Here is a 12,253-nt window from a genome sequence, read left to right on the forward strand (position 1 = left end):
AAGGGGGTGAATAATTTTTATAGGCACTGTATATGCACCTAAACAGATCTGAATTCATGTTTCGACCTTTTTCAGAGAAAATGTCAATAATCAGATACTTACAATGTCCAGTTTTGGGATCATTATCTTCACTTCTTTCATTCCAGCCACAGCAGCTGCAATTTTGTTCTTCTTTTCTGTGAATTAGAAAAAAAATATATATGTGGGGGAATAACATTTAGATTTAAAGTTGGGAGCTTGGAATCTAAGTTTTATCATTATCATGGTAAGAGCTTAATTTAATGTTGATAATACTTTTATGAAGAAGTTTCACTCTTATTTTATTGCATATTTTGAATCTAGTATTAAAGTCACAGCAGACTACATGGCATTGTATGTGTATGTGGGAAAATTCCAGGTTCAACCCTTAAAGACCTAACTCATTCGTACAAAGTTAGGACTCTGGAGCCAGTTGATCCTGGCTGATCACAGCCAGCCTTTGTTTTTCAAGTTTAAGCTGCAGATTCAGCCTGCCAGTATGCAGGACAAAAAGGCTAAAAAACCTCATTTGTCCCTGCTGCCATTTGTTTTTAATGTTTGCCTGTGTTGTTTCAGAATGTTTTTGTTGTATTTTTTATTTATTGCCCACTGTCTTATTACTGTGTTATTGCCTCTATTTGCCCCATGTGCAACATTACACGTTGACTATCTCCTGGGACAGTGGGGGTCCCTGGTCTCTTGCACTGGGGTTTCGGTAGTCATAGGCTGAAGGTTTAGGTTTGTTTACCTTTATTTACAACTGGAGAGGAGCTTCTACTGTCACTCTGTTCCGCTTCTTCTTCTCTGTCTTCCTCCTCCATGTCGTCCTCTGGACCTGAGTCCATGTCTTCTGTTGTGTTTGCTGATTTGTCATTCTTCTTCGTATCAGCCTTGTCTTTCTTCTTCTCGTCTTTTACATCCGGTAACCATGCAGTTTTGTTGTCATCTCCCTTTTCCTTAAATCTGGGCATGTCCTCATCGGTGTCCATGTCCATGTCATCACCGTCATCGTCACTAAAAAGCATGTTTGTTGCATCCTCATTACTGTGTGACGGCGTTCTCTGAGGTGTGCTGACAGAACATCTCACGGGCCCTCCTTCAGATCTGTCGTCATGCTCTGTGATAACTTCTTCAGTATTCTCATCACTCAGCTCAGACCCCTCATCTTCACTCTCCTCCCTCCTGCCTCTCCCTCTCCCTCTTCCCCTACCCCGGCCTCGCACAGGTCTCCTTGAGGGAAAATGTCTGGATAAACTGCAGGGTACTCTCCTTCTTGATGAGGATCCCTCTGAGGACAAAGACAGGAGAAAAGAGAATGAAAAAGCTTCATTAGGGGCATGAAGATCACTCCAGCAACACCATGATTATGTGATATAGTAATCACCACTGCTTTCTTGCTCCTGGCAAATTTCTCTGAATATTTCTTACTGCAGTCACATGTCAGGTCAGCCCAATTGAAATGAAATTTAACAGAAGGGCTGCAGTGAGAAATTTGGCTGCTTATATTCACACATGCAGCTCAGGCTTTGACAAAACTGTTGCATAGCTATAGTAATTATTGCTTTAAATCTTTTTTTAATAAACATGAGAAACATAAACAGACATAAACATGAGAAAACTTAGCAGTTAGCATGTCATAGGAACAGCGTTGTATGGCAGTATTTTGAACTAGAAAACTGAAATAAAGAAAGCGTGTAGGCTGTTGAGGGATATACTCAACTGAAGTAATGAGTGACCATATTAATCACTGAATTATTCTACAAAAAGAAATGAAGACGGGCAGAGATACCTGTAAACTTTAACCATGTAAGACTCAATAATGCTGTGATGACTTTGACTGTTTTCTACTCATTTTCTCCGCCTCAGACTAGTTGAATAAACGGGGAACTAGCAGCCTTATGACAACAGGTTGTTATCAGAGTACGATCAATCTGATTAACAAACCTAGCTTTGTACGCAATTATCTGTTTTATTCAGTGCTTGTTAAGAGTTTATCTGTTGTTTTTCCTTCCGTTTGTATTTCATCATGAGTAAAGTAAGCGATCAGAAGTGGGAGAAGAAGCAAACATGTTAAGCAACAGCATTGAGAATGTATGCCAGTTTTAAAATGTGTGTATTATCTGTCTCAACGCCAATAAAAATTACTAGATGGAAACCCTTCTCAAGCACTGTGTATTGCTACTGATTGAGTAGAGTTGATATCTACATACCATTTATCTGAAAAGAGGTTTCTGATTCCTCTTTGTTTTTCCCTGCATCTTTTTTGTTGGCATGGACTGGCTCAACATATGCCACCAACTCATCTGCAAAGACAAAGAAAACACAAACATTAGTGCACCAATATGACTGAGTGAAATGGTTTCAATCATCAAAACATCAACACAATCATTCAGATGAGTCTACGGCACTGAAATCACTTTCAAAAAGACGTTAAGATTTTAAATAACTGCTTTACAATTATATTTTTACTTTAATACTTGGTATTACATAGCTTTATTTTTACAAAGGACAGTTCAACTCTCGTTTAGTTATTGGACTGCTTAAAGTAAGTTAAGATTTTCCCTAAATACACCCTGGTGCTGGCATGTCGTTGACATTCTTTGAGAAACTCAGGCATTTACATTTCTGCCCATTCTTTTAATCTTTCAACAGTTAACAAATTTTACAAAGAATTGCACTGATTTTAAGGCACATTTAAGTAGACTTTAAAGCAAAAATGTGTCTGCCAACATTTCAGAAAAGGAAAGCAACCTAAAGTTTGTTGGCCTCAAAGGTTATAGTAAACTCTGTTACTTACTTTTTAGATGTTTAAAAGTAAGTGAAATGTAGGTTTCCTGCAGAAAAGCCCAGCACACAACACTTTTTAAGACTATACTATAAACATACCTCCAATCTCAATCTCCTCAAAAGATTTTCCTTCGAATCTTTCCAGAGCTTTGTTCTCCACGGCCGATAGCAGCTCTAAGATTTTAGCAATGTCCCTGGCTGCCTCTGGTTTCTGATAATATTCTCTGTCTGTCTGAATTTCCCAGCCCAGCAGTTTGGCCAGCTGATCGAGCTCGTCATTTGTGAGGCTAAGGATCTGGAAAACTCTTGCAAGGTGCTTCCGATAGAGCTCAGACCTGAGGGTCACTTTGTCCTTTGCACCACTGTGTGCAGCAATCGCAGTGAAGCAAATGCCTCCTTTGAACAAGCGCAACTTGCTGCCTCCTGCGGTGATAGGTTGAGCAAATAAGAAGGGATTATCAGCAGGGATTTCACATGTTTCTCTCTTGTTCACGAGAAGCTCTAATGCAGCTAACAGTTCATGCGTCAATATCAAGACAACTTTTTTGTCCTGGTTGTCCATCACGTTGATCTTCAGTGATTTCTTTGAAAGAATCTGCTCAATTTGTGACAAGGTAACATCAGCTTCCTGAAGCGCAGCCACCTCTCTCTCCTGGAACGACTTTAGTGTCACATGAGAAAAATCCACATTTTGGTTTAAGACTAACAGATGAGCAACTATTACTTTGAAGAATGCAGTGTAGACTGGGGCACTTGCATACTTTGTCATGCTTTCGAGTGCAGAGGCTTCTGTCTTCTCCACGTGCTGGTAGAGTGCCTGCACGTCCTGTATGAACGGTACGGCTGGTGTTGTTGTTTTAGATTTAAAGATGCCGCTAAATTCTTCCATGCACAGCCTCACAAAGGTCTCCGCTTCATCAATCTTCTGTTTATCGTTACTCTCTTTCATTGTCTTGGCGTAACTGATGACAGAAATAGTCTTTAGTGTATCTCCTAATACGACTCTAAAGGTCTGGTTGTTGTAAGTCTTGCTCTTTTCATCGAAGCCGGCAAGCTCTCGGGCAGCATCAACAACTTTGCTGAAGTTTTCAGGTTTCATGGCCTCTTCAAAGCTTGGTATCAACTTTTTCTTCAACGACAACAGAAGCTGCCCTATCACCCTCAACTTGTGTGTAATGTGGCCAGATTTTTTTGTGTTTCTTTTGTTCAAGAGGCAAAAATATCTTGCCATAAGCATCAGAAAGGGATCATTCAAAACTGCAGATGAAATGTCATCTTTCTTCATGGAGTTTAACATGCTATCAAATTCAGATGAGCTTTCAGGGGTGTCCGTTATCTCTGCATAAGCAGCTGTAGTGAAAACTCGACTCTTACAAAATGGAGAATTTGTGGTCTTCTTCTGTGGACAGCTTTGCATGTGTTTCTTTATCTCCTTACAAGTAAACATGTCTTTACAAAATAGGCATTCTTTCATAACCGGGGGTAAGACCGGATCTTTTCGCTTCAGTTTCAGTTCTCCTTGTCCAGTCCTCAGAACCTCTTCATTATGCTTTAGATTTCCTCTGTTTCGTAACTCATTTATCCGCTGATGCCGTTCAGCTGAGTTTTTACGCATCCCAAACACTTCAGCTATCTCCGGCTCCTTGTGTCTGTGGGTGAAAAGGTGTCGGGAAAGCTTACTTTGAGCTTTCCCACAAATGTAACAATAGTTTCTGCTTCTGGGTCTCCCTTTGGGCTTTGCAAATGAGCAGAAATCAGAGTCCTCCTCCCACTGGATGCCTGAGCGTGTGACCATTCGCTGCACAGAGCTCTGCCTTGCAGAAGGGGCTAGGTCTTTTTTATCTTCTAGGTTCTGCTGGTTGTCACTGCATGTTAAACTCTCATCACTAAATGCATCCTGCTCTTCTTCGCTGCCACTGATATCTGTGTCACCTTGAGGTATGTACTCATCGTCACTGCAGGATTCTGCTGAACTGGAGAGTCCATCTGAGTCTTCAACCTAGAATTACAGAAATGAAATAACAGTAATTTTCTAACAACCCACTGAACTGTAAATGCTGATAATAATTCAAAATTTTATATAATCTGATAGGATACAAAAGGATAGGATAGAATAGGAAAGGATAGGGTACAATACGATAGGATGCATGATAGATATCATATGATAATAATAGTTTTGATGACAATCATGACAAGATAAATAACATCAATTCTGTTGTAAGAGCTTTGTTTTCTGGGCATTTTTCCACTAATTTGAAGTGGTCAGGGGGACTCTACAACAGGGTTCCCCAATTAGTTTTTCCTGGGGGCCAAATTTTTCAAGGACAGAAAGCCGAGGGCCAGACATGATTTCTTGGACGTTAACAGATTTGTTTATTTGTTTATTTAATTTGGATCCTCATTAGCTGTGCCCTGGAGCACAGCTAGTCTCCCTAGGGTCCAGGCTTAAAAAAAAAAATGAAAAAAAAAACAAAAAAAAAACATTATATATATATATATATATATATATATATATATATATATATATATATATATATATATATTTTTTTTTTTTTTTTTTTTATATACCCACACAGAGTATGGCTTAATTAGCTACTTTAGACATTTAGACAGAGGATTATTTGCAAGTAATCAGAACAGGTCAGTCATATATATGCTGTCCTTGTATCAGGTGGCAATTTTTTGGCTTTTTTAACATTTTTAAGACCCACTGATGCTAAATTTACAAGACTGGAATATTCATTATAAACATTTACTCAGCATGATTGTTCATGGCTTTAAAATGGCAACCTGTTGTCCACAATATCTGACCAGACCCTGAGATTATTTCACCTGACCTAGTATCAGTACAGAGTCCAGAAAGAGAGTGAGAGGAGGAGATGTTTCCTTGACTGCTGCACTATTACTGCTCAAAGAGCAATAAATCCTCACCTACTGAGTGAAAACTTGACATATAAGTACATGTTTAAGCCGCAACAGTCGTTTTGATGCATGTCCGTTCTCTCGGAGTCCCCCTGACTTCCCTGCGTGCGTCATGAAGTGGCGCATCTCCATGCGTAATTATGTCTGCAAGCGCTGCACCAAGACCAAAAATGCCAATCTCTCATGTCATAGGACAGCCTGTGTCTAGGTTAGGAATACATTTTCAGTTATAAACAACTTGTTTTATTGTTATGAGAGTATTTTTACCATTTTTTGACGAGACCTGGAGTTAAATACACGTAGGATTTATAAACTATGTCCCGTTTAAACGTTAATGATCAAGACCATAACTGCACATCTTGTTGACATAAAATTTAATTGTATGTAAATAAATGTAGTTGAAATTAGTTTGGCATCACAGATTCTTTATAACGAGGGATTAAATCAGGCTGACATTGAACTGAATCACCAAAGCAAGATATATGTCTGTGTTTGGGGCTGACGGACTGTTACGCAGGGAAAGTGTTTGCTATCCTGAGAGCAGCTGCTTTATCCCCCACAGGTATAGAAGTTTGGTTTTACAAGACAAAAACCTCCAACATTTGTTAAGGTCTGAGATGCAGAAAACTAGTCAGAGGTGTGGGAAGGGCTGGACTCAATGAGAGTCCGTGCATCTGCGCACGGTGGTTAAATTCTTCATCTTCAACAAAATAATCAATATTAAATTAGACTATAAATACTCCTCCTTCAGTCTTAAAAATCATGCAGTCTGTATCAGCCTCTTTTTGGGCAGCATGTTTGCAGAGCTGAGGTGATGAAGCAGTCTGCAGTGTGTCTTTTTACGATGTTCCTCCCTGCTCTAAAGAGAGTTCAACGTACCATATCTAACTCATTTATTGCATAGGTATGACCTTTCCTTGCTATAATTATAGAAAGATCATGATAAATGAGTGAAAATTTGTATTTTAAACACCTAAGAGGGTAAAAATTAAAGATTAATATATTTTTTAAAATTTCCATCTTTTTCCCAAATGTCTTGCAGGCCAGATGACACCTGGCAGGCCGGAAGTGGGCCGCGAGTCGCCATTTGGGGATCGCTGCTCTACATAGTCACATATACCTGATTTGTTCTCAACCTACCCTTCGTTCAGCCGGTGAAGATGCAACATCACATGTTGCTGCTTGTGATTTGTTCAGCTCTTCACCTCTTGAACCTACTGCTGAGCACAACAACTGTGAGGAGTCCTCATTGCCAAAAGTGCTTTGGTCATCTGGAGATCTTGGCTTCTCTGGGAGAGGAAAAACACATTTCCTTATACCACAGATGGGACTTTTGTCATATCATCTTTAGATACTAAATAAAAATGATCTAAAATAGCAAAAGGGCAGAGATCGTCTTTTCCACATACCCCTCTCCTCAGGATCTGATTCTTCATCATCCTCTTCAACAGCATCGATTTCAACATTAATCTCTGGTGCAAGTTCATCTTAAACAAAAAGAAAGAAACAGTAGATTTTTGGTGTTTTTAAAAATTCTTTGTTTCAGTCTAAGAAGTAAATCAGACATGCATTACACTGGACACATACCATCTATCTCAAACTCCTGCAGAAACCTTCCTTTCATTGTTTCCAGAGAGCCCTGTTCCATTGCCTGGACAAGTTTTGCTATCTTTGCAAGGTCCACAGTTCCCGCAGTTAACTTATAAAAGTCCCTGTCAGCCTGGAAGTCATGGCCCAGCAGTTCAGCAAGGTGAGCAAGCTCCTCATTCTCCAGGCTGAGAATCTGGAAGACTCTTGCCATGTATTTGTGAAAATGCACTGCCCTGAGATGCTCTGGGCTCTTTGCACAACACAGAATTGAAAAAGCCCTGACGCTGGGCCGTCCATAGTAAAGGCTTGTTGGAGAAGAGTCAGGTTTTGCAAACAAGAAAGGATTGTCTTTGTGTACCCCACATGAACTTCTCATGCTCACAAGCAGCGTTAATGCACTGACAAGGCGAGAGGTCAGTAAGACAGGGGTGCTCTTGCCAGTCTTGCTCTCCACATTTATTTTGATGAAGTGCCTGGACAGATCTTTTGTGCTGTCGTCCCTCTCCTGGAATGCCTTCAGAGTCATTTTTGAAACCTCTGGGGTGCATTTGTTTAAGACTGACACATGTGTAAGTGTCAATCTGCAAAGTGCAGCGTAGTCCTGCTGGCTTTCTTCTCTCCTAAGCCCTTTAACTGCATTTGCTGATGCAAATTCCAGGTACCTGTAGAGAAGCTGCACATCACGTGTGAATGGTATTGTCGATAGGCAGTTAAACTTTTGTCCTTTCAATGAAGCGAGGGCTGGTTGGGCGACAAGCTCAGCCCATTCTTTTGCACACATATTCAGAAATGTTTCAGCATCCCGTTTCATCTGCTCATTGTAGTCTTCCACTTCAGCAGCAATGGCACAGATTTTCCTAAGTGAACTTCCCAACCTCAGAGCAACACTTGGTTTTCTGTAGCTCTTCTTGTTCACGTCAAAGCCAGCGATTTTCTTTACAACCTTGATGACTATGTAGAAGTTAGAAGGTTTGATTACTTCTTGGAAGCTGACTATTGACTTTTCATACAGTGCTAACAAGAGTCTTCCCATTTCTCGCAGCTTTTCTCTGATGAGTTCCTGTTTACTTGGATCACCTGAATACTTGTCAGACAGATGCTCTGCCAGCTTTATCAGAAGGAAATCATTTTGAACTGCAAATGCAATCCTGTCTTGTTTCATGTCAGTAAGTAGCTTTCTCACAACAGGTGTGAGTTTTTGAGCCAATGGAGCCTCTGCGAGAGCAATATCTCCAAGGACTTTTGTCTTACCACCAGTCGCAATGCCTGATGTTTTCTTCGCAGGACATCTGCGCACATGCCTCCATATGTCTTCACGTTTAAACATAGCTTTACAATATAGACAGGGCAGGAACGCAATCAAACTGACATCCTTAGTTTTCAGTCGTCTACTCACTTTTAACTCCCCACTGTCATTTTTCAACACTTCTTGATTATGTTTGTAATTCCCCTTGTTGCGAAATTCAGTTAATATCCTTTGTCGTTCCTTGGAGTTTTTTGGTAAAGAATCAGCTTTAGCCAGATAGGGATCTTCCTTAGCATGCCTTAAAAGATGTCGTGCCAATTTAGATACCCCTTTGCCACAAAAGTAACAATAGTTTTGAGTGGCGTAAACAGTCTGTTTGGACTTTTGTAAAGCCTTTCTGCTTCTGTGGCTTCTCACTGGGCTGGGCCCATCAGAGCTGAAGGCATCCTTGATTTCCCTCTTTGAGCACGAAGTATCGCCAGGTTGCTGCTTTGGATTCCCCGTCATTTCTCGAGAGTCGTTTAAATCTTTTAGAGGAGAATCATCATTGAGGTCCAGTTGACTTATGGAGTTGGAAGAATTGTCACAGACACGACTCTCGGCATCATCATCTTCATCAGACACAGGGTTTTCAAAATCAGAAGCTGCAGTCGAGTCTTCAAGCTGTAAATTCAAAATACCAAGTGTTAAAATAGACTAGGAAGATGATTCAGTAGCACTTCATTTTAGAGGGCCCTAATTACTCACTTTAATTGTGATATCAATAATGTATTAAGATACAAGTATTTCACAATTTGGTACTCAGGATCTATGTATTATACTTACTGTTGAGCGCCACGGGTAAGACAAGTTCCCATAGTTGAAAGTTATCTCCTCGCCTGGAGATATTTTCCTTACTGCAAACAGGCACAAGTGTGGTGTTCCATTACAAACTATTTTTCTCATTTCACAACTGGGATTGATGTGATCATCATTCACAAGTCTTCCAAGAGTCCGGTCTTCTGATGAAGCATCAACACTACAAATGAGATAGATTTTTTTAAATGTGCACTTCTGTTGGTGTTTTAAATGTGCTTGTTTAATAAGTAAATAACTTACCACCACTGTGATCCATTCCATGAAAACTCATATAAATAATTGACCAGAGAGTCCGCACATGCCTTTTTCGGTGTTGTGGTTTTGATGGAATATATCTTCCCTCGGTATTCAACAACAAACATGGATGGTTCAATGGATTTATTGGTGAATAATCCTCTCCCTGGACAAAATTATAATGACATGAAAAAGAAAATCCAGTATGACCCACTGGCCCAGTGTCAGTGATATGCAATATAGTATTAAAACTTAAATGTCACATTTTATAAATCTTGCATAGAAGAAAAAAAAGTATAAGCAATTTTTTTCTTCTCTTGATGAGGAGTACTTGTCATTATTCTTCATCTGCTTTGTCTGATTTTAAACTAATGTTTTCTGACATTTTCTTAAGATAATTTTATAAATTCAGAATAGGTTTATAACTATAAACAAATTAAGGTGTGTGCATGTATAAGCATAAATACTTGTACTCTTGAAATCACTTACACTCTTCAGTAAAATCTTGTAAATGTTAAAGAATACACAGTATAACAAATCTCTTCTACACTTCTTTTTTAAATGTATGTTAAGTGGAATAATTAATATCTACATTACAATGCAGGGTTCTGAATAAACCCCCTGGTTAAACCAGCAATACCTTCAGTAATGATATAATGAACGAAATATAGACTGTGGCTCAGGCACTACCTCTTACCTTTATAGGAATCAATATGCCTTCCTTCCAGAAAGTGTTTGTCTGTACAAGCAAATATGTGCTCCAGGGCATCTTGCTCAGGAGTCTGTTGCCATCTTTCATTTTCCATGACAGCTGGTAAATTCAAACAAAGATGATTTGGATGAAATGAGACTCACCGAGTATACTGGTCTTTGTACAAAAACAAACAAACAAACAAAAAACATTAAGTAGCAAACAGTAACTCGATTAGGAAAATATTTTAGTCCTTGTTGTCCCTGTTCTGTGCATAAAATACTCTTAAAATATGCTTCTCTGCTAACAAATACAACTTAGGGCAACAAGTTGAGCTCCCTTTGAATTAGTGTTTCATTTTATTCTAGAAATAAAGATTTTTTTCTTGTATGCATTTCTTGAGTAGTGTTTTTAATTTACAAATTTGTTTTATATTGCTGCTTTTTCAATCTTTGGTATTGAGTCTTTTTTTTTAACTAACTGTAAACAATTTTCAAAGCTGACTTTACAATGCATAGCATTTTCATTCTATCTGCACTATTGTATGCTTTTGCAAATAGCAAAAATATCTGTTCTATTCTTCTATGCTCCCTATAATACACAATGAATTAATCCAAGTCCAGCAATCTCACATGTGTATCTGAACATTTCAGCTATAGCACATTAACTAAATTGGCCTTGGTTACTTCAGCAGCAAAAGAAGTCCAAAATCCATAAAGCACAGTCTGCAATAGTTCAACACATGGATTAATCCATCTACTACGACTAAGATGAGCTAAAATACAGCTAGGATGACAAAAACTCAGACACAGAGTAAATACATATTTAATCAGGATGACTAAATAGGACTAAAATGACAACTAGTTTTCATCAAACATTCAATCTCTGTGGTGTGAGAGAGCACAAGCTGTTAGGTTGGGTGAAGTTACCTTTCAGCTGTAGAAAGCTAGGATGCCAGATTCTGCAGGGTGCTCAGAAGACACATGCATCATTTCCAACAGGTTCAGGGAAAGAAAATTAATATCTGACTTAAAGTTTTGACTAAAATGTAAGGACTTTTAATAGACTAAAACTGGCCTGAAGTGTTTTGGGGTTTTGATGTTTAAAACTAGACCAAAGCTATACATACTAGAAATAATTAACATGGGACTAAAAGGCATTTCAATTTAAAGACAAAGACTAAATCTAAATTAGATAGGAAATTTAACACTGGTGTAATAAAAACCACTAAATTATCAGTTGTGTCAACTGAAATATGTCTATTTTTATTACGTAAAGGTACATTTTTGCACAAAATAAAGAAACTATAGTTGCACCTGCATAAATCAAGACCACAGACACTTTCACTCATGCTTACCAAGGCTTCTGCATGCAGTGTGCTATCATGCTAAAATAATCTGCTAAAAGTGAATAACTGGAAGCTGGCACCCACTTTCACCGCTGCTTTTGAGTTAAAAACATCTCATTTAAAGACATATTTAAAACAGCAAACCATACCTTCTCTTTAGTATCCCAAAGTTGTGGAGAAAAGAGTACCTGCAGATAGCACAGTGGCAGCCATCTTTACTGTCAGTACAGACCCAGTGACGACGACGCAGAAGCCTCTACGGCCTTTTTCAGCCAATCACTGATTAAAACGTCACAAACAGACCTTAGAACCCGCAAATCAGCGGACGTGGATACTTTCGGCCACAAGGAGCAGCCGTGATCACACAAACGGATAACAGGTAAACGTGGTTTACGGGGACGGACGGCCATAACGGTTCTAAACGGCCCACTCATAACGAATCAAAACGGGCAGACAGTCCCTTTATATACAAAAGCATCGTTTCAGTAACACCAGCAACAAGTTAAGTCATAAATGCTGTCGATATTGCTAATCACAGCAGTGGTGATATCCAAAATCT

At 39.1% G+C, this 12,253-nt stretch overlaps 1 protein-coding gene across 1 annotated transcript in view; it reads right to left on the reverse strand.

The window, feature by feature from the left end:
• Positions 1–11,913, reverse strand: part of LOC121523523 — a 36,407-nt gene extending 24,494 nt beyond the window's left edge. The window contains exons 1-11 of the mRNA XM_041808441.1: positions 11,844–11,913; positions 10,353–10,466; positions 9,662–9,821; positions 9,389–9,581; positions 7,315–9,226; positions 7,137–7,214; positions 6,868–7,016; positions 2,905–4,804; positions 2,229–2,321; positions 767–1,306; positions 103–176 (exon numbers count right to left, since the gene is read on the reverse strand). Of these exons, the coding sequence (XP_041664375.1) occupies positions 103–176; positions 767–1,306; positions 2,229–2,321; positions 2,905–4,804; positions 6,868–7,016; positions 7,137–7,214; positions 7,315–9,226; positions 9,389–9,581; positions 9,662–9,821; positions 10,353–10,461 (5,208 nt within the window). The 5' untranslated portion in view covers positions 10,462–10,466; positions 11,844–11,913. The remainder of the gene's footprint in view (positions 1–102; positions 177–766; positions 1,307–2,228; positions 2,322–2,904; positions 4,805–6,867; positions 7,017–7,136; positions 7,215–7,314; positions 9,227–9,388; positions 9,582–9,661; positions 9,822–10,352; positions 10,467–11,843) is intronic.
• Positions 11,914–12,253: the final 340 nt, after the last annotated feature.

Source organism: Cheilinus undulatus, linkage group 16 (genome assembly GCF_018320785.1).
Source record: "Cheilinus undulatus linkage group 16, ASM1832078v1, whole genome shotgun sequence".
NCBI lineage: Eukaryota > Metazoa > Chordata > Actinopteri > Labriformes > Labridae > Cheilinus > Cheilinus undulatus.